Source organism: Haliotis cracherodii, unplaced genomic scaffold (genome assembly GCF_022045235.1).
Source record: "Haliotis cracherodii isolate W230 unplaced genomic scaffold, xgHalCrac1.p SCAF_5, whole genome shotgun sequence".
Classification (NCBI taxonomy): Eukaryota; Metazoa; Mollusca; class Gastropoda; order Lepetellida; family Haliotidae; genus Haliotis; species Haliotis cracherodii.
In genome coordinates this window covers 12387587-12408485 of record NW_027266308.1, presented here as the reverse complement: position 1 = coordinate 12408485, position 20899 = coordinate 12387587, and the positions used below count along the sequence as shown (strand labels likewise).

Genomic DNA, 20899 nt, shown 5'->3' with positions numbered 1-20899 from the left:
GTAAAAGGCAACTATGCTTGTCGTAAGAGGCGACTAACTGGATCGGGTGGTCAGACTCGCTGGCTTGGTTGATGCATGTCATCGTATCCCAATTGCGTGGATCGATGCTCATGATGTCAATCACTGGATTGTCTGGTCTAGACTCAATTATTTACAGACCGCCGTCATATAGCTGGAATATTGCTGAATGCGACGTTAAACAACAAACAAACAAACAAACAAAACAAACAAAGTAATAGGGTAGGGGTGATACTTTCCCATCCATCCATTCATAGTGAGCGAGTGAGCTGGGTTTAAGTGTTTTCAACATTATGTTGCTGACAAATCATTGTGAATCGGGAATTTAAACTCACAGGTTTCTTGAACACACGAATTGTGAAACCTTTGCGACACCTGTGCCCAATCCATTCATTGTGACAACATAAGGAATTGTGACAAATGTTTTGACAGTCATTCAGCGTGGTACTTACATTGCTGCCCTGCCCTTTTAGGATTGATGAATCGATGCTCATGATGCCAATCACTGAATTGTCTGGTCCAGGCTCGATTATTTACAGACCGCCATCATAAGGCTGGATTTGTCTGAACGCAGCGGTTAAGCAACAAATAAAAACAAGCAAGCAAATGTACAGGCCTACACATGACACAATTAGTTGCTGCCAAGTAGTCTCGTAACTACCCAGGCGATGACCTCACAATTGCGGCCATATCATTTTTTTCCCTCACCTACGACTAGAGGTAGATGAATTAGGGAGGTGGGAGGGAGTAATTTGTATCTAATAGAGGTAGTATTCTTAGAATTATTAACAATGATAACTACTGTTCGATAATTCTTACCTCCATTGCCTATCTGCCAGAATATGTCAGGGGGACATATCTGGTGGGATCTGCTAACACCGTATTCGTGCGTGCGTGATTCCCGTGCACCCTTTCGAGTTGAGTTGATTGGTTCAACTGTGTCATATGGCCCTGTGACGCAGGGGTAGCATTATGCAGATGGCTGTTTCAGTGAATGCTCGTTCCACCCGTGACGAACAGGTCTGGTTGTTGATGAAATATAGTGATAGCTAAATAGACAGATTTTTAATTCATGCACAGATTGTCTTTAAATGTAATATCCTTTTATGTATGACTGTTTAATAATCTCATACCAACTTTGACTGGAGTAGGTCCAATAGTTTTTCAGATATTGTAGTAAATGTTGGTACCTTAAAGGGGAAGTGTACACGCAAAAATCACTTTCTTTCTTTTTCTAAACAAAACGCAATTTTAGAATTAGTTAGTATCTGTGTTTGAAAATATACACTCATTTTTTTCACAGTGAAAGTAGGAAGCTCACAATAGTGTGAAAGTGATATGCCGTTATGAGGCCTTCGTTTTACGAGCGAAATAGGCCTGAGTTATCCCCCTTAGATTATGACGTAATTGGTGCCAATTCAACTGGGTCCCTGTCTATTCTCAACGCAAAAGATATCAAGGACCAGTTTGCGGTAAAACAATATGGTCTACGACACACTCCGGCGCAGGGTGACTCAGCATAACACAATTCTGGCTGGCATCTGAGATGCTAGAATCACAAAACTGTACCTACCCCACGTGAAGCGGCTCTAACAAAGCATGATGACGTCATAATGTTTATCAATTGGCACCAATGACGTCATATTGCAAGGGGCATAAGCCATGGTGTTTTTTTATGGAAATAGAACACTTGCTAAATGTGAAAAATATAAATCGTTTTAGTGCAAAAAATATGTTTATTAAATATGATGTTTTTATATTTTTGTCTATGACACTTCTATGTGAACACTTTTAATGTGGAAAAAGTACAAGAAAAAATGGTTCATTTCCGTGTGAACTTGCCCTTTAAATTACCTTCCAGACTATAGTTGTAGTTTGGAATCGTTCTGCAGTGTCTTGTCTCACTTCATCTATCACGTGTCCCAAGTTTCCGTTGAATGTTGTGGTAGCTCTTGGTCTGGTTAGAAACAGCTCTGGATCGGATGTCGGCTAAAAGTTATTGACGCTGTAGCCATAGGTGTTGTGAAGACATCCAAACTTGGGAGGAGAGTAAGTCATCTGGCATTCTGACAATAGTAGTGAGTGAGTTGTGTTTAACGCCGCTTTTAACAGTATTCCAGTTATATCACGGCGTGTCAGCTTCATGTTGGAGGAAAGCCCGAAGTGATGCAGGTCTCAGACATTTACCACTTCGGTGAAACCCATGAGCACGGGTATGGTGCTGACAAACCTAGAAACATAATCGTTGCGAACCGGGATTCGAACCCACAATCATAGGTTTCTGGCGTGCCCAAGGGACGCAACTCTGCACAACGAGTCCGTGGTGTGACTGTTTTATGTCCTAACGTGGGCGGCAGACCCATGGAGTCCGTGCGACGACCGTACGGTGTCTTATGCTGGCTGGTCAGTTGGCTAGATAGCTTGATTGCCGTGGACGGTTGGTCCATAGATACCATGAGGTTCCTGTATAGTAATGTGGCATGATATATCAAAGCCTGCTGCTTTATACCCGAATAGCTGGTCGGCTTGGTGGTCAGCTGGCTGGCCGTATGGCTCAGCTTGCTGGTCATCTGAAGAAGGCCGTGTAGGAAGATTGGATTTCTTCATCCAGCACTGAGAGCTTTGTCTTGAACATCTCCTGTTGTTGGAATAGTTGATAAATAAGACTCATTGAGAGTACAGGAGATGATGGGTTATCCGGAGATGGAGACGCTGGGGTGATTTCTCAGCTGAGATGTTTTCCACCTTCTTAGTGGCCTCACGTCTCTTGGCCTTAGTCGCAGCCTCGGCCATCTTGGAAAAGATCTTATCAGATGTGTTGACGCACTTCTCAGATTTTTTATCCTTATTACATGAAGTGCCGCTGCAGGCCATGGTTAACTTTTTTTGACGGGTGGGGTGTGGGGGAAGTGTGTGTGTGTGTGTGTGTGTGTGTGTGTGTGTGTGTGTGTGTGTGTTTGGCAAATATTTGTACAAGTATCACTTGTCCCCACTAACTTGATTCAAATAAAACTGTTTTCTAAAAAAAAAAATCTTGGGGGGCAACTGCCCTCCATGCCCCCCGGCTGGCTACGGCACTGCACTGCACCTCGTGCAGCTTTCATGAGGATCTCCTGTGACCATGAACCGGCCACACTTCTTGCACCAGGGGTAGAGGGAGACTGCATGCTGATCTCACAAAGAGCACCAAACACTAGCTATATTTACGTGCGTGCTGTTATTACTCCAGCAGCAAAATTAATGTATACTTATATGTCTGTTATTACTATTATTATTAGAATAATCTTAGGTTGATGTGACTTACTACCAACTGTTAGATCGTTACCATTATTATATAAGGTGTTGACTCTAGCACACACAGGAAAAAAGTTATGTTGCTGCCATTATGATGTTATGGCTTTGGTAGTTACGAGACTACCTGGCGACAACTAGTTGTGTGTAATTGACAGTGAAGAGGACGTCTGTTGAAAATTTTAGTTAGTGTGATTGAAGCCCAAATACAGGATTTATGGCAGAGATGTAATAGAGGTAGAGATTTTGTAAGGATTATATTGAAACTGATTCCGTGGCATTTTATTGGCTAACCAAGCAATTTGTTTTGCATTTGTTTCAATAAATTACCACAAATAGATTGATATAGGAACCTAGTTCGTTCGTCCGTACGTTATCCATAGATACGTTATCAATGAGGTCGAAATTTCTGAAACACTTTATAAGTTGGAATGAAAATAAGAAATAGAATTTTACACCTTGATGTTACTAGTCAGGATCTCAAATGAGTTCGAAAATTTATGTCCTAAATAATATTTTCACAGAGTTATGGCCCTTGCTCAGTGCTTTTTTACTTATACATGTATTGCATTAAATGGGAACAGGTTTTACAGAAACTGATGAAGTTACATGAATGAAAGTTTGCATGCTCATCTAAGAGATACTTGTCGAGACAGAGTTCGAAAATTGGTGCCGTAAAATATTTCTTTTACACAGTTACGTCCCTTGATCAGTGTTATTCTACTAGTGTGTCTGCAGTGGGGACAGGTTTTCTCAGAAACTTCTTAAGTTACATAAATGAAAGCAAGCTTATCTAAGAGATACTTATCAAGACTGAGTTCAAGAATTGGTGCCATGATTTTTTTCTTCAAAGAAGGGGCCTCCTGTGTGTATTAATTCCACATTTAATAATTTTTTCTTCCATTAAGGAAAATTAAAGAAATATCAATTTTGCTAGCGACAAACATCGAGTTTTGACACTGTGGTTACAATTCGGGTATTTTCGGGCAGTCAGGTGACTATATATTTAGGCTAAATTTAGCAGCATGTGCAACTTACACACATTTATCAGCACGAACTGAAAAAAAACCATGTGCAGATGTAGTATTCAAAATACAATTGACCAAGGTCATTGCTAAATATAACCACTCACAGTCACCTGAATGTCGATTCTTAACCAGATTGAGACCACGTGATCAAAACTCAATGATAATGTTTATCGCAGAGAAAACTGACATTTCTTGAAAAGCGCACTTTGCAATGTTTGTCACTGCTAAGAAAGATTGTCGGAATGCCTTGTTTTCACTTTATGAGTTTAAGCACACATGCAGCTATCATTGTTAAATAATCATCGCGATATTTTGTAATTCTATTTCAAGCTGCGAGTACTATGGTGCCTATCTCTAAGGTTTTATAGGACTCTTTTATATACTGTAAATCTTGAAATAAACTCGAACGTGAATTAAATGCAAAAAATGCGAGTTGTCTTTGTTAGCATTTATGAAACTTCGCATTTATGTCTCCAAAATGACCATCAACAATAAGGCAGCCTCACTGCACATTTGGATAGCGGAAATTCCAACTTGAATATAAACACAAACACGGTTTATTGAGCAGCAGTTGTAACAAGTATATAACAATTTCATTCAAAGAATAGGAATTACATAAAAGGTATCTGGTGCGTTATCACTGCGGGGGTCAAGAGTTCTACCCACTAATATCAAGCTGGGCATCATTGACCACTCCAATCAGTGAAGTGTTGTTGGTTCAATTTTGTTTATTGCCTTTGAACTTCCTTAGTGCCAGTCAGCAGAATAAACATATAAACTGTGAGTCGTTAGGAAAACACTTTTATTGTTATTACAGAAGTGTTTAACTCAGTGCTAAGAAGCGGTCATTAGCTGTTTGATTGGATTAAGGTAGAATAGGTATCATTCCAGTTGTATTAATTTGGGGACGCATTAATTTCAAGATTTACAGTAGTTAACATTAACTTCCATGTTATTCCCTACTGTATGAAAAGACAAAATTCTCATGTGCTGTTTTCTCCTTGTTGCTGGATTGGTTGATAATAGAATGGGTGAGACTTGTGTTGTATTACTGCACTGAAAGAAGTGGCAGATTTAAATTATACAGTATGCATAGACACATAAGTGAGTGAGTGAGTGAGTGAGTATGGTTCTACGCTGCTTTTAGCACTATTCCAGCAATATCACAGCGGGGGACACCAGAAATGGGCTTCACACATTGTACCCATGTCGGGAATCGAACCCGGGTCTTCGGCGTGACGAGCGAACGCTTTAACCACTAGGCTACCCGACCGCCCCGCATAGACACATAAAATATTGAAGTCTATTTTATAAATCACATCACACATACATCCTGCCTCATACCAGTTGAGCACACCCTCACTGTCAAGCTCCAGTCCATGAATACCAACAGATCAATACCAAGCAAAACATAAGACCATCTTGGTTAGATTATTTTATTTCCAATCAACATGATCAGTTCAAGGCATGAAAAAATCTGACATTCAAACTGAACAAACATTTCAAACATATTCACACAGTTAATGATGAAATTCCTGTATAGGTTATTGTAAAAACCATTGTCGGGACAGAATCGACATGAGGATAGCGTCACATGAATACATCTTAAGTAGACCACCATGGCCTTTCTGCACCAATGGAAATCAGGATTTATTCCAACTGACACACATCACTCCACATGTCTTCAATGATGGTATGTTTCAAAGAATCGTAAGACTATGGAATACATATTTGAGCATCAGACATGTTCTCGGCTAGTAAGTGGAGTGAGTGAGTGTCTTGACTCTGCTTCTAGCTGGGGATGAACCAGCCACACTTGACATGGAACACAATATGGAAATATACCCACATGAAGAATTAAACCCATGCTGTCGGTGAGATCCCAGGCCCACTAGGGCATCGGTACCTCTGTAGTCTGTACTGACGCCTTCGTGTGTACAGTGTAGTTGTTCCAATGGCATATGTTGTCATATTTTTAAACACTTTTTGATAAGAAAATGGAATTCCATTAAGCTCAGCTGAGTCATTAAGGGTAATCATTTTTAGTTTTTAGTTTAATCATTTTTTTCTTAAATGTCAAGAATTTCAAATATTTCAACAGGTGACATTTTGTCAACTGAGGACCATTATGTTAAACATGAAACGGCCTGATTTCAGCTTAAACATAAACTGTAGTTTAGCCGGTGATCTGCCTTGTGTAGGGTTGTAGATTAGCAGGTGATCTGCCTTGTGTAGGGTTGTAGATTAGCAGGTGATCTGCCTTGTGTAGGGTTGTAGTTTAGCAGGTGATCTGCCTTGTGTAGGGTTGTAGATTAGCAGGTGATCTGCCTTGTGTAGGGTTGTAGATTAGCAGGTGATCTGTCTTGTGTAGGGTTGTAGATTAGCAGGTGATCTGCCTTGTGTAGGGTTGTAGTTTAGCAGGTGATCTGCCTTGTGTAGGGTTGTAGTTTAGCAGGTGATCTGCCTTGTGTAGGGTTGTAGAATAGCAGGTGATCTGCCTTGTGTAGGGTTGTAGAATAGCAGGTGATCTGCCTTGTGTAGGGTTGTAGATTAGCAGGTGATCTGCCTTGTGTAGGGTTGTAGATTAGCAGGTGATCTGCCTTGTGTAGGGTTGTAGATTAGCAAGTGATCTGCCTTGTGTAGGATTGAAGTTTAGCAGGTGATCTGCCTGGGGTGTGATAGCATACAAGCAATCTTGGTTTAGCAGAACTACTCGACCAGTTCACAGAAACCACAAATAGATATCCCTCACATAAATATGGCACATGATATTTTCTAAATATTTCAAACATATAAACCTCGCAAAACGTTTAGTACTGCTAACTCAATAAATATACTTAAAATTTTCAAGTTTCTGAAGAAAGCATCTGTTTTTCTTTGACAAGTGACGTCTTCAAAGACTGAAACCAAATGGATTATCTGTTGACATTTTTTGTAATTGTTCAATTGTACTAATTTTTTCCCTACCCATGCTACTGCATCAATGACCTAGTTCTTGCGACCATCTGGAGAAACATACATTGTTCTTGTACCAAGTTTCAGCAGTTAATGGTGGTGATTAATGTCCAATCTAGATATTTCCGAATTACACATTCAGAAGAAAAGATATCTGCAATGTTGTTCCTGCAAACATAATCATGGAAGCGAACCCATCATCACAGGTTCCTGCCGTGCACAAGGGATGCAACTCTGTACAGCACAATGTGATTTTGGACGACAGGGCCACCTGTGCCTCCCATGACAGAGGTTGCTAAGCAACAGACACTCAGATTTTTCTACTATTTACCTGTACATTCTGGCAAACGTGCAACATTGATAATTTAGTGCACAATATTTTACAAAACTGGGAAATTGACAATTATTGAAAAGGACGGTCCTTGCAACTTTCACAGATATATTCATCAAAAGTGGAAACATTTCTTGAAATGTGCAAAGCTTTTAAACAAGACAACCCTCTTTTCGTCCCAGTTTGAAGCCCTTGAATTAACCTACCATATCATTAATTAACTTGGCAGTTAACTTATAGTTTAAAATAAAGTCTTAAATAATAAATTATATATACCAATTGGATTGGTCACAGGAGTAATCAAATAAGCTCTTGTATATGGATATAATACCTCGTACAAGTTTTGCACATGAACGCACAGATTAATGTATGGCCTAGTATATATATATGTATCATCAATATTCAATAACTACTGAATAAATTGAATAAACATTATTTTTTATGACCTAATTCAAGATTATGTAATGACTACACTCCTGGGTTTTAGGGCTGGGACTAGTCCAAATTTACTACCCGGGTACCCACACCCCGCTTACCCGACCCTACCCGGGTACCAGCTGTTGGTGTCAAGAGATAGGTACAAAATGTCCGATTGGGAATAGTTTGACAGTAGCCCTGGCAGAATGTATCTAGATGAACGTATAAAATGTGTGGTCATGCATACACTGAAGTTGGCTGAAGTTTTAGCTTTGTTCAAACATATATAAGTCAGAAGGAACGTGTTCATAGTCATAAAGAAATGCGAACATTAGAGACTTTAAATTGTCGTGTAACCATGTAGTTATATGGTGAATTTTTATATCAACAATATATCACGTGACTAACCACAGGTCCAGGGTCCTGTGGGTACCCGGGTCCTACTCAGTACCCCAGTACCCGAGTAACCCGTCCCAGCCCTACTGGGTTTCATCACAAACTTGCATAAACTGTGCTCTTATAAAGTCATTGATTTGAATAACTATATCCAGGTTGAATTTGTTAATTAATAGGGGTGTCATGTTATGCCTATGTAGTGTATCTGTACATATAGCGATACTAGCATCATGATAATATAATTATCCTGATTCTGAAACTTCACTGTTTTAACATTAAATCTTCCATGTTCCATGTGGCCTCGCTTACAAAGATTATTGCTCTCATGTCTTGCGTGACTGGTTGGTTTTGGCTTGTCTCTGCTATGCACTAAAATTTAGCAGTTTGTTTTGTAGTAACAATACGATAGGCGAAATCAAGAAATTATGATGGGCTATTTTGTAATGTAAATTGATACAAAAGTAAAATATGAATTGATATAATCGCGTATCACAGCATCGGATGAAAATTGTGATGCACTGAATAAATGACACTCCTATTAATTAGTAATACTGTATTCGACGTTAAAAGCGCCCTGCTCTAATATCTGCCCGTGGCGATATTTGCTAATCTATTGGCTGGTAAACTATCCCAATTAGCACCCCTTCCGATTGATCAATGTACACAAGACTTATTTATTCGTGTGTAATACGCACTCGTGTGTTATATGCTCCCTTAATTATATGGGCAATCAAATTCTGGAAAATATATCTTTTGTGTATGATACGCACATATTTTTCTTTTGTATCATTTCAGGCGGTCAGCATAAACCACGAAATTTACAATCTTTCAACTTACGGGTTTTTTTCTCACCAAAATTATATTCTATTTATAGCCACCTATTTCTAACTTTGAGAGCGCCCCGGGCGCTTATTACGTCGAATACGGTAACAAAAATATGCCAACAATTATATCAGTCCACTCTAAAGTTCATTACCTCCCTCTGGAAGTTTAATTGTAGCATGTGGACATATATATTCACAAGTATCAAACAAGTTTCTACAACTGGAAATACTCAGATGAAGCTAAAGAACAATACATTTATGAAAAAATAAATTCAGAAACATTTACAATATTTCAAAAGCTTATTCCAATCACATACGAGCCTGTTGGTAATGATTTCCAACTTACAACATTTCGGTATTATAATGTACTGTATTTCCTCTAATAAGCGCCAGTCTCTGATAGGCATCGCCAGTGTTCAATAACCACTGGGTACAAAACAGCTACAACACAGTAAGCATTGGCTATGTTAGATTTAAATTGCTACATTAATTAACACTTATCGGTACAAACCGTATTCGACGTAAGAAGCACCCAGGGGTTCTTAAAATTAGAAATACGGGGATCTTATTAGAAGTTTGGTGAAAAAATTGGATACATTTGGATTTTGGATACAAAAGAAAAGTCTGTGCGTATTATACACGACAAACATATTTTGTAATTGAATTATGGGTGCATATAACACACGAGTGCGTATTATACACGAATAAATAAGTCTTGTGTACATTGATCAATCAGAAGGGGTGCTAATTGGGATGGTTCACTAGCCAATATATTAGCAAATATCTCCGTGGGCGCTTATTACGTCGAATACGGTAATTGACACTCGACGGCATTTTTGTTGCAATTTCTTCGTACAATGTTCACATTCACCCTCTATCTTGAAATACATTCGGTATGAAGGAACATAAGAAGTGTATTTATGTCAATTTATTAGTGACTGCAGCTTATGCAATACCGTAGATTAAATATTAGGCGCCATGTTTGTAATTACTGCCAGGCCTGCATTATTCGCGGTGTTTGGAAGGGCGCGAGGGAATCTGGTACTCTTGCCAACACCTGTCAAAGTTCCACAGTAGCTGCTCAGTTACACTACAGAGCTCTATCAATAATTCAAATATATATCCTTTTCTCATGATTAAAAGTGTCAGACTTCTATATGATTAATATGCAATACAATATATGGCATCATCTATTGTTAATTTAATCACAGCATTTGGTCAATACATGGTCAGATATCATCCAAATAATGATTAATATAGTTTTGCTCTATTATACAATAACACAAATATTTTTATAGATTTTCTTTACGTAGAATTTGGACTCGGTAACATCAAGCTACTCAAGGTAAATATTCACAATAACAATCCTTGTTAGTTAACAAAAGTGACGTGCCACCATCAAGTCCCCATCATTATTTGTAGGTTTTTGGGATCAAAAGTGGAATGCTGCCTGCAAATATTTTTGGGTATTTTTCTTTGTTAAAATCAACATAAAATGTTTTCGAAATAGCAAACAATAATTTACACCATTTGGCCTTACTCTGGCCTAATCACAACTGTAAAGATGATCAATTTCTTTATATAATTGTGGCAACATCTTACTGTTTTATTCTACCATTATTATTTACATGTTATACAATGTTAATCCATGGAAAACAGTGACCTTTTTAGCCTCATGGTAAAATTACCTTAAATAGATGTAGCAGTCATTCTGACTGACATACCGTATTCTACGCAATAAGCGCCCACGGCGATATTTGCTAATATATTGGCTAGTGAACAATCCCAATCAGCACCCCTTCCGATTGATCAATGTACACAAGACTTATTTATTAGTGTATAATATGCACTCGTGTGTTATATCACCCTAAATTATGGGCAATTAAATTCTTTAAAAATATATCTGTCGTATGTCAACATTTCAGGCTGTTAGCATAAACCACGAAATTTACGATCTTTCAACTCAAAATAATATTCTAATAAGCGCCCCCTATTTCTAATTTTGAGAGCGCCCTGGGCGCTTATTACGTTGAAAACGGTATGTGATTCTGTTGCAGCACTTTCATGTTTAGTGTCATTTTACAGAAATGTCCCTTCACCATCTCAGAAACCATCTTGTTACCCCATGCCTGTGGTTTTGCTTCATCTGAATACTCACTGTGTAAAAACAATGGAAATAATATATACAAACAAATAATACAAATATTTACAATTAAAAATATCCATCACTGTATCATGCTGGAGTGTACTAATGAACACGAGACTGTCTGACGTTCACTCATCCCTATGTCAAACATTGGCAGTTGTGTTAAGACAATTACACACAATATTGTGACCAATCAGGAGATAAGGGACAATATGGGTGAAAAATCACATTTTGACTTTTTATTATGTTTTTATACTGCATCTTCGGAAAACAAAACTACAATTCACAAACTTCAGTTCCTATTTATTACAGTGATACATGACTTCAAACATTTGGACTCATTTTCCGACATAACTGGTTATGTAACAGTAACTTTTTAGACATAATGTCGGATGAATTGATTGTAGATAGTATGCTGAAAAGTTTTTAAATAATGTTTTTATTACATTACAAACTAATAAGAGAAAAATACGATATTTTTTGTAGAGTCTGTATCATAGTGATCTTCACTGAAGTAAGTTGACGACAAACGTCTTTTTGACATCACAGCATAATTGCATCCTTGCACCAATTGTCCCTCATCTCCTGGTGGGTCATACTTAATGTGATTTTAAGTTATGGGCACAGATAAATTTTTGTGAGTATGTGAGTGAGTATGGTTTTACGTGGCTTTTAGCAATACTCCAGCGATATCACGGGGGGAATACAGCGTGAAGAGGAAACGCTTTAACCACTGGGCTACCCCAACGCCCCAAATTATCTAGACTTTAGAGGGGTAGTAATAAGACTTTTTTGAAGAAGTTTGTTACTGGAATGATAAAACACTTCTCTACCATGTTATTTTTCAGGCATAATATGCTGAATTATTCTCTCCCAAGAGAAATGTATCTCTTGTTTAGTTGCCTCTAAGAGTTTTTGAAAAGCATCACTTAATGAACAAACATTTTATTTACCAAGAAAACAGTGATATCAATATGTAACAATGACACACTGTTATATTTAGATAAATATACTTGTGGTAATCAATAAGGAAAAACAGGGCTTATGTCTGTTATCTTAAGTTTCATGAATTTCTCATAGCGATGAATGTGCTGGAATATTGATCAGGGTAAATGGTTTGAGATTTTCTGATGGTACTTAAGGGTAAGCACTTAATCATCACAAGATGAATACAAAATTAATGAATTCATGCATCTACATTCAGAGCTAGATAAAACTAATTTTTCTACCTGCAATGTCATGTCACAAATAATCCCATGGTATTGATGGCCATAAATTATGTAAGTAATCTAAGTACAAATGACTCCCTCTCATGAAACACTCTCCTTTCCAACACCTTTCAACTATACTTAGCACGAGATGAAATTGACGAGATTACTTTTTCTGTGTAATTGCGACTTTTTGAAAACCAATCACTTTTGAAAATAAACTTAATTTTCTGCTAGTTTGGTTTCAAGCATCTTAATTCATACACATCCTGATGAAAGTTTCAATACTGAGATCAAATTTGCTAAAAGTGTAAATTTTTCAAGTAAGATCACATATTCCAGAGGCAAGTGAGTTAACTGACTATAAAAGTCCAGTTTCCACCCTTGCCGAACTAGGCTGGTATTATGGAGTTACATTTTGGCTGGACTAACGAGTCTATGCATAGTCCAATCAAAATCGCGCACCGAAATCGAAATCCGGTTCGTAGAGTGTCATGCAGATTTTGGTCGACTGCAGGATTTACAAAGCATGTGCACTGCTAACTCGTTGTCAACAGATATTTTCTAAATCTTTTCATGTTTTTAATCAAGGTGCTCACGTGATTTGATGCACTTCGCAATGTAAGACTCGTTTTATCACAATATGGATCTTGATTATCGATCAGATCGTCTTGACTGGGCGCCACCATTTCGTTTGAAACCAATGCAAGTGATCCGAGAGGTTGAATCTGATTGGTCAATAGGAGAGCCTTAGAAAGGACATAACTCGTAATAGCCAGTGGTGGCGCTTCGATCGAGCCAAGGAATTCCAGCCTAGTTCGGCAAAGGTGGAAACTGGACTTTTAAAGTCAGTTAACTCTCTTGCCTCGGGAAGATGGTAAGATCAGTGTTCACCTATAACAATAAAGTAGTGATTTTGGCACAAAAGACATCTAAGAATTTGACAATGTATAGAATCAGCACCATTGGTATAGTTTCCTGTGCTGTGGAGACGAATTAAGCTGTAAAAGTTCTTCTCTCCAAGATGTAAAACTAATGATAACGTCTGCATGAAGACAAATTCTATATGAAACACGTAGGTCTGTTTGAAGGCCTCCATTCGACTTACTACTACAAGTATCCAAGCTAGGTCAGGCCAATTTCATTATTTTGTTTTCAATTTTGCATGTCATTTTGAAGCCATTTCCACCAAAATATATTACAAAAGTATGTAAAGGGGAATAATCCTGTCTTGAAAAACCTGTTATCTCAGAATTTACGTTTCATTTACATGAATTTCTTGTCTCTTTTGTATGCTCTAGTCTGAAGCAAAAGGATAACATTCACCTACTCACATACAAACATACAATACAAAATAACTCAATAAATGTCAGTGTGTCCTATGCAAGAAAATAGGGCAATGGGCAAAGTTATGTACCATGAAGACATTGATTTCTTTTCTAAAAAGTGTTAATTACTCCCCACCCCCTATTACTTATATTTAGGACATAACAATCATAAAAAATAGTAAGACTTGGGATGTGATCGTACATGTAAAACCTTTTTTTCCTGTCCTAAAGTAAGAAACATATATTACACAGACACTCAGGGTTTGGGTCATATATATACACGCAAACACACCCATAGCAGTGTTGGACAATATTCGTAAATAACCTAGCTTGGATAGAAATAGTGGCAGCTGAAAATCAAAGATGATTATTTACATATACTCTTGAACTAGTCAGCAAGTTTGGCGACAATATGTAGAATATGTTGCTTAATGGACGAATACTATACAAAACATGTTAAAGAACACCCACAATTGGATGGCTGTGTTACAGATTAACTATAGTCATATGAAAAAATCAGGTGTTCTTTAACTTCTTTTGAGTAGTATATATCCCACCCAGGAAAATACCAAGCATTCAATGCAAACTAATTTCCTCTCAGTAAGAAGCACAATACAACCACGGATGCTCTCATTCTAAACTGCCCGACTTAGGACAGGGATAATTTATTTTAGTGATATTGTTTTTGCGTGACACGCAAAACCGATTCTCATATGTCAAGAGTATATTTAAATAGTGACTTATCTGATTATCCCTATCAAAAGTTGAGTGGTATATAAATTACTAGATCACTAAACGCATACGCCGTGGTGTTATCAAACACAAGAAACTCCTAACATACTAACAATTGTCTGTCTAACTAGGCTTCTATTTAAACTGTGTCATATGAACAAAAGGACCTGATATCGGATAGTGGGCAGTGTTTCCATCGAGCAGAATCCATACATGCATCCATTCTTTGCATTTAGGACTGAAAAAATACCCAAGCCGTTTGACTTTCTGGAATTTTGTCGAAACCTAACATTCCACTGTTTTTGAGTATTGATCACTGAAATGATAACACTGTATAGAAAATAAATAATGATCTGTATTTCTATCTGCATGAATACAGTTATTGTTAAAAGGACAGCACTTATGAATGATTTATGTCATCACTGGAGTCTTACGCTTGACCTAGTGCTTACACTGGTGGAAATGTGAGAACAAAGTCACTGACAGGCATTCGTACCATATCTGTCTATGAAGTCTATGCTTGTTGGGTGTAGATGCCTTTTGTTTCCAGCCTGTCCAATCTCATCACAAGACTACCACCGTATATGGTATGTTACAATTTCCATGGGAGATAACTCTAAAGGAGAATGAAGATCAACAGTGGCTTTGTCATAAAGATGGGTGAGAGTTGTCTCCCTTAGAGACCCCACTGGAAAGTCCTTGAGCAATGATGCAAGAGACACAGACCTGTCAGTCACAGCACATTGCAACCCTCTAGCAGGGAAATCACAGTTGTAACCACGGCGATGTAAAATCAAACTTGTACCATTGTAGGCCAGGTTTGCTGTGGAGAGACTACGGAAACTAACCACTGTCGTGTCACAGGGCAGTGCTGCGCCCAATGGCAGCAGAGTTCGCTGAAATATGTCGGAATCTACAAGACTGAAGTAAATTATGACTGGCTGCTGGAGGATGTCGTTTAAGGAAATGCTGAGCAGCGATGGTAGTGCATAGTGGGCATCTGGCTGTTTGGAAATATGGTTCCGCTTCTCAAGGAGCAACAAGAAATCCAATGTAACCTCCTTGATATCCTCAATCGACTCCTGAAGTCCACGGTTGTCATCGTAGATGGTCTGCCTGTCTAGCATAACCTCTAGCCAACCAGATTCCAGAGCAGCTACACCATGTGACTGACTGGAGTGTAACGTCAGCCTTCGATGTTCATCCTCTAAGAATGCTGTCGAGGTCATCGGGTAGTAGTTAGCCTCAATGCGAACATTTTTATTTGTTTTGCGTTTGATCATTTGGAATCCGTTTTGGTCTGTGTAGTATGATGAGTCTTTGTTATGAATGTCTGTTTTCATTCTCATAATGATTTCCTTCTCCTTCAACAGCTTGATGTTGATGGTGTTGGCGATGCGGACTCCGGTCGCCTGCAGCTCGGGGTGGCTGTACAGTTGGACTGAATGCTGCAGGTAGGGCTGAAATAGTACCTCCAGTCTCGACATCAGAGGTCCTTCAATCACACGAATAACTGGAATGTTGTTGATGTAGAATGCAGGTTTGGCCTCACTAGAAGGATAGAAAAGATAGGCGCCACTGCCCTGGGATTTATAGGCTAAAAACTCCAGACCAATATCGGTCTTGTTGCCTGTGGCTTTTTCGATGATGTATTGCAGTCCTCCCCTGGTAGGTTCAAACACAAGCTTAATATTCTCATTCTCCATCACTATTGGGTTAGTGTTGTCTTTCTTGGGCCTTGCCTGGGGAAATCTGAGCTCTGGTGGTACTATAAGAGTCTCAGTATTATACACAGATATCTTGGCTGGGAAGACATTGTCACGATCAAATTCATCTGTTTTGAATAACATGAAAGGTGTTATACTAAATGGCGCCAACTCAGCAATAAACACCACCTCAAATTTCATATTTGAGACAATTAAACTGTCATCCCATATTGGATTTATCTGGCAAGGGATCACATGCAACTTATCATTTTTAACGATCAGATGATCCGTGTTGACATGGAGATGGATGACTTCTCTCCTGTACTGGGCGAGAGGGTTGAACAGGACTACCCTGGAGCCCTCCTCCCCCACCTCAATGTTCTGCTTCCTGGGCTGCTCATTGAAGTTCCGCCTCACGGTTTCTGGTCGGAACACAAGTGGTGTTTCCACCTTGCCCTGCGACAGCAGCGACTGGATCGTCATCTGCATCACTGACTGAGTGGCATTGTAAGCCTGCAGGAGCTGAGTTTCATAATCCACAACCACATATTCCTTGGAGGTTCCTGTGATGGCATCATGATGAAGAAACAATCCCAGGCTTCTGCGAGCTTGTTGTAAGAAGGTGGCGTACTTGAAGTAATGATCTCTAGTTGGCATCCTCCACTTTTTGAAATACGCATACGCCACAGTGTTCAGTGTGTCTGCAGCTTGGATATGGTTCTGGACGTCCCGGGAAAACTTCTTGTCAAAAGGCCTTGTAGTGTAGTAGCCTGTCCAGTACTCATTGTTCCTGTCAGAATAGGGGAAGAAATCCCCGCTCAGGACAGGGAGATCTTTATTCTTCTTGAAAAACATCTTGTTTTTCTGCTCCTTCATGTGATCAAAGTAGTCCTTGAGGGTTCCAAATCTCACATTTATGTTCCAGTCTCTTCTATTGTTCATATAGTTCATAAGCTTCCCATAGTTTGTGTACTGTTGGTCCCACTCAACCTCGTAGTCGAAGCGGAAGTCGTCCCCCAGAGGGACAAGGATAGTGTTGTATTTATATAGGTAGGACTTTTTGCGATATTGTTCATACAAATATTTGGCTTGTTTTTCAAGGTTGTCAGAAGTAATACCCTTTGCTCTGCTCTCAGAGAATTCATTCGGGACCTGCCTGAAGTCAAACAGTAAGCAAATGAACCTATTTGGTCCACAGGTGTATTTGATGCTGTACAACATGTAGGGCATGACGTGACACAGGATGTCACTGCTTCCCTTGGTGTCCCAGTACTGTCGCCACATGAACTCAAGACTGTTTTTGGATATGAGAGATCCTTTGATTGCCTGATGAACTCTCTGAATCACCATATTCTCCATGCCAGCCTTCTTCCACAGATAGGGCATAGTCCCAGAATATCCGAACGGGTCAATTGACCAACTGTTCTCGGGTTTCACCCCCAGGTTCTCCCACATCCACTGATGTCCCTCCAGAAGCTGATCGATCACAGACACATAGTGGGTGGATGCTTCATCAGGCATCACCCATCCACCCAGGACAATCTCCAACTGCCCACGACGGACCAGGCGGCGCACGTGCACTTTCACAGCGTCCTCCAGCTCGTTCCACCACATACTGAAGTACACTGTCTCTGCCCAAATGAAGGTCATGTTGGGGTAGTCGGTCAGTTTGTTGACCATGTTGGTAAGGATGTGCTTGGTCTGGTCCACATAGTACTCGTCTACAGTCTTCCGCCATCCTGGATCGTTGTGCGAGTGGGGCACCACAATCACCTCAAGATGTTCTAGATCATGGTCCACCCGCCTGGGGAAGTCAGGAGGCACTGTCGGCATCTCATAGGACCCGTCAGGGTGCAAGTTGAAGTCTGTCTGCTGGTACACGTCAAATGTAGAGATGTTTGAACTGGATTTGGCTGTCTGTTGAAAGTGACACATGCTGGCGTCCTGTTCCAAGGAGAAGTGTTTGACTGGCCAGTAGTTGGGCTCCACCAGTCGTGCATGGTTGATGTGGGGGTTCTCGTACAGGCCATCATCAGTGTAGTAGTACAGAACTGTAAGGGTTATGAATGCAGAGCTGCATAGGATCACAAGTCGCTGCCAAAACTTCATCCTGGAACAATCTTGTTGTGGGTGACGGCCAGCCTCTTACACATCTTAGCCTCCACCCGCCTCCCTCATATAGTCACTGGGCAGTGCTGCCTGGAAACAGAAGTACAGTCATTAGGCTTACAGAAAACAGTACATAAACACACAAACACAACCTGTCATTGATTCAAGGTGGGTGGAGTTGAGTGGGGTGAGGCATGGTGGGGCAGGGTGGGTTGGGGTGAGGCATGGTGGGGCAGGGTGTGTTGGGGTGAGGCATGGTGGGGCATGGTGGGGCAGGGTGGGTTGGGTGGGGCAGGGTGGGTTGGGGTGAGGCATGGTGGGGCAGAGTGGGTTGGGGTGAGGCATGATTGGGCAGGGTGGGTTGGGGTGAGGCATGGTGGGTTGGGGTGAGGCATGTTGGGGCAGGGTGGGTTGGGGTGAGGCATGGTGGGGCAGGGTGGGTTGGGGTGAGGCATGGTGGGGCAGGGTGGGTTGGGGTGAGGCATGGTGGGGCAGGGTGGGTTGGGGTGAGGCAGGATGGGCAGGGTGGGTTGGGGTGAGGCATGGTGGGGCAGGGTGGGTTGGGGTGAGGCATGATGGGGCATGGTGGGTTGGGGTGAGGCATGGTGGGGCAGGGTGGGTTGGGGTGAGGCATGGTGGGGCATGGTGGGTTGGGGTGAGGCATGGTGGGGCAGGGTGGGTTGGGGTGAGGCATGGTGGGTTGGGGTGAGGCATGTTGGGGCAGGGTGGGTTGGGGTGAGGCATGGTGGGGCAGGGTGGGTTGGGGTGAGGCATGGTGGGGCAGGGTGGGTTGGGGTGAGGCATGGTGGGGCAGGGTGGGTTGGGGTGAGGCAGGATGGGCAGGGTGGGTTGGGGTGAGGCATGGTGGGGCAGGGTGGGTTGGGGTGAGGCATGATGGGGCATGGTGGGTTGGGGTGAGGCATGGTGGGGCAGGGTGGGTTGGGGTGAGGCATGGTGGGGCATGGTGGGTTGGGGTGAGGCATGGTGGGGCAGGGTGGGTTGGGGTGAGGCATAATGGGGCAGGGTGGGTTGGGGTGAGGCAGGTTGGGTTGGGGTGAGGCATGGTGGGGCAGGGTGTGTAGGGGTGAGGCATGGTGGGGCAGGGTGGGTAGGGGTGAGGCATGGTAAGGCAGGGTGGGTTGGGGTGAGGCATGATTGGGCAGGGTGGGTTGGGGTGAGGCATGATTGGGCAGGGTGGGTTGGGGTGAGGTATGATGGGGCAGGGTGGGTTGGGGTGAGGCATGGTGGGGCAGGGTGGGTTGGGGTGAGGCATGGTTGGGCAGGGTTGGTAGGGGTGAGGCATGGTAAGGCAGGGTTGGTTGGGGTGAGGCATGATTGGGCAGGGTGGGTTGGGGTGAGGCATGATTGGGCAGGGTGGGTTGGGGTGAGGTATGATGGGGCAGGGTGGGTTGGGGTGAGGCATGGTGGGGCAGGGTGGGTTGGGGTGAGGCATGGTTGGGCAGGGTGGGTTGGGGTGAGGCAGGATGGGGCAGGGTGTGTAGGGGTGAGGCATGGTGGGGTAGGGTTGGTAGGGGTGAGGCATGGTGGGGCAGGGTGTGTAGGGGTGAGGCATGGTGGGGCAGGGTGTGTAGGGGTGAGGCATGATGGGGCAGGGTGGGTTGGGGTGAGGCATGATTGGGCAGGGTGGGTTGGGGTGGGGCATGATGGGGCAGGGTTGGTTGGGGTGAGGCATGGTGAGCCATGGTGGGTTGGGGTGAGGCATGGTGGGGCAGGGTTGGTAGGGGTGAGGCATGGTGGGGCAGGGTGGGTTGGGGTGTGGCATGATGGGGCAGGGTGGGTTGGGGTGTGTAGGGGAGAGGCAGGATGGGGCAGGGTGGGTTGGGGTGAGGCAGGGTGGGTTGGGGAAGGGTGTGTAGGGGAGAGGCAGGGTGGGTTGGGGTGAGGCAGGGTGGATTTGGGTGAGGCCGTGAACATATGACATTTCTATTTACAGATTATTTTGTGAAAAATGGGGAAATGTGAAAGAGGGGGAAAATACAATATAAAAGATATTCAGATAAATATTGCTGTTCAAATGGTATACATTATATATCTATATCTATCTATATCTACATCTGCATCTATATATATATATGGCTATGTGTGCAGTGGTAGCTGAGCTTGTCTCGTGGTTTAACCTATTGTAACCTGATCAGCTAAACTATTTATTGCAGTGAGCATAAATTTCATTTTGTTGTACAGATTTCTTTTTGTAGAGTCACTACTTATACAATAATCACTTATTCAACTTGCTTCAAAAAGTGTTTCTTTTCACTTTTGCTTGTTGAAATTATGGCATGCTTTGCTACTCGTTAAATTTCGAATAGTGAATTAAACTAAACTGAGCTGCAGCAAACATAATCTGTGGCTCTGATGACAACAGACAAAAACAGATAAATGCCATTCTCAA

At 41.6% G+C, this 20899-nt stretch overlaps 2 protein-coding genes across 4 annotated transcripts in view; both read right to left on the bottom strand.

The window, feature by feature from the left end:
• Positions 1-6709: 6709 nt before the first annotated feature.
• LOC139444032 (alpha-mannosidase 2x-like) overlaps positions 6710-20899 on the bottom strand; it is an 82168-nt gene continuing 67978 nt past the window's right edge. For all 3 annotated transcript variants that reach the window (XM_071224934.1, XM_071224935.1, XM_071224933.1), the window contains exon 2: positions 6710-18579. In XM_071224934.1, the coding sequence (XP_071081035.1) occupies positions 15247-18489 (3243 nt within the window). In that variant the 5' untranslated portion in view covers positions 18490-18579 and the 3' untranslated portion in view covers positions 6710-15246. The remainder of the gene's footprint in view (positions 18580-20899) is intronic.
• Positions 18653-20431, bottom strand: LOC139442475 (uncharacterized). Its single transcript, XM_071223283.1, has one exon. The coding sequence runs from the start codon at positions 20429-20431 to the stop codon at positions 18653-18655; it is 1779 nt and encodes a 592-aa protein (XP_071079384.1).

Coding starts and splice junctions, on each gene's coding strand:
- LOC139442475 (XM_071223283.1), bottom strand. CDS start 20,431: ATGTCATATGTTCACGGCCTCACCCAAATCCACCCTGCCTCACCCCAA.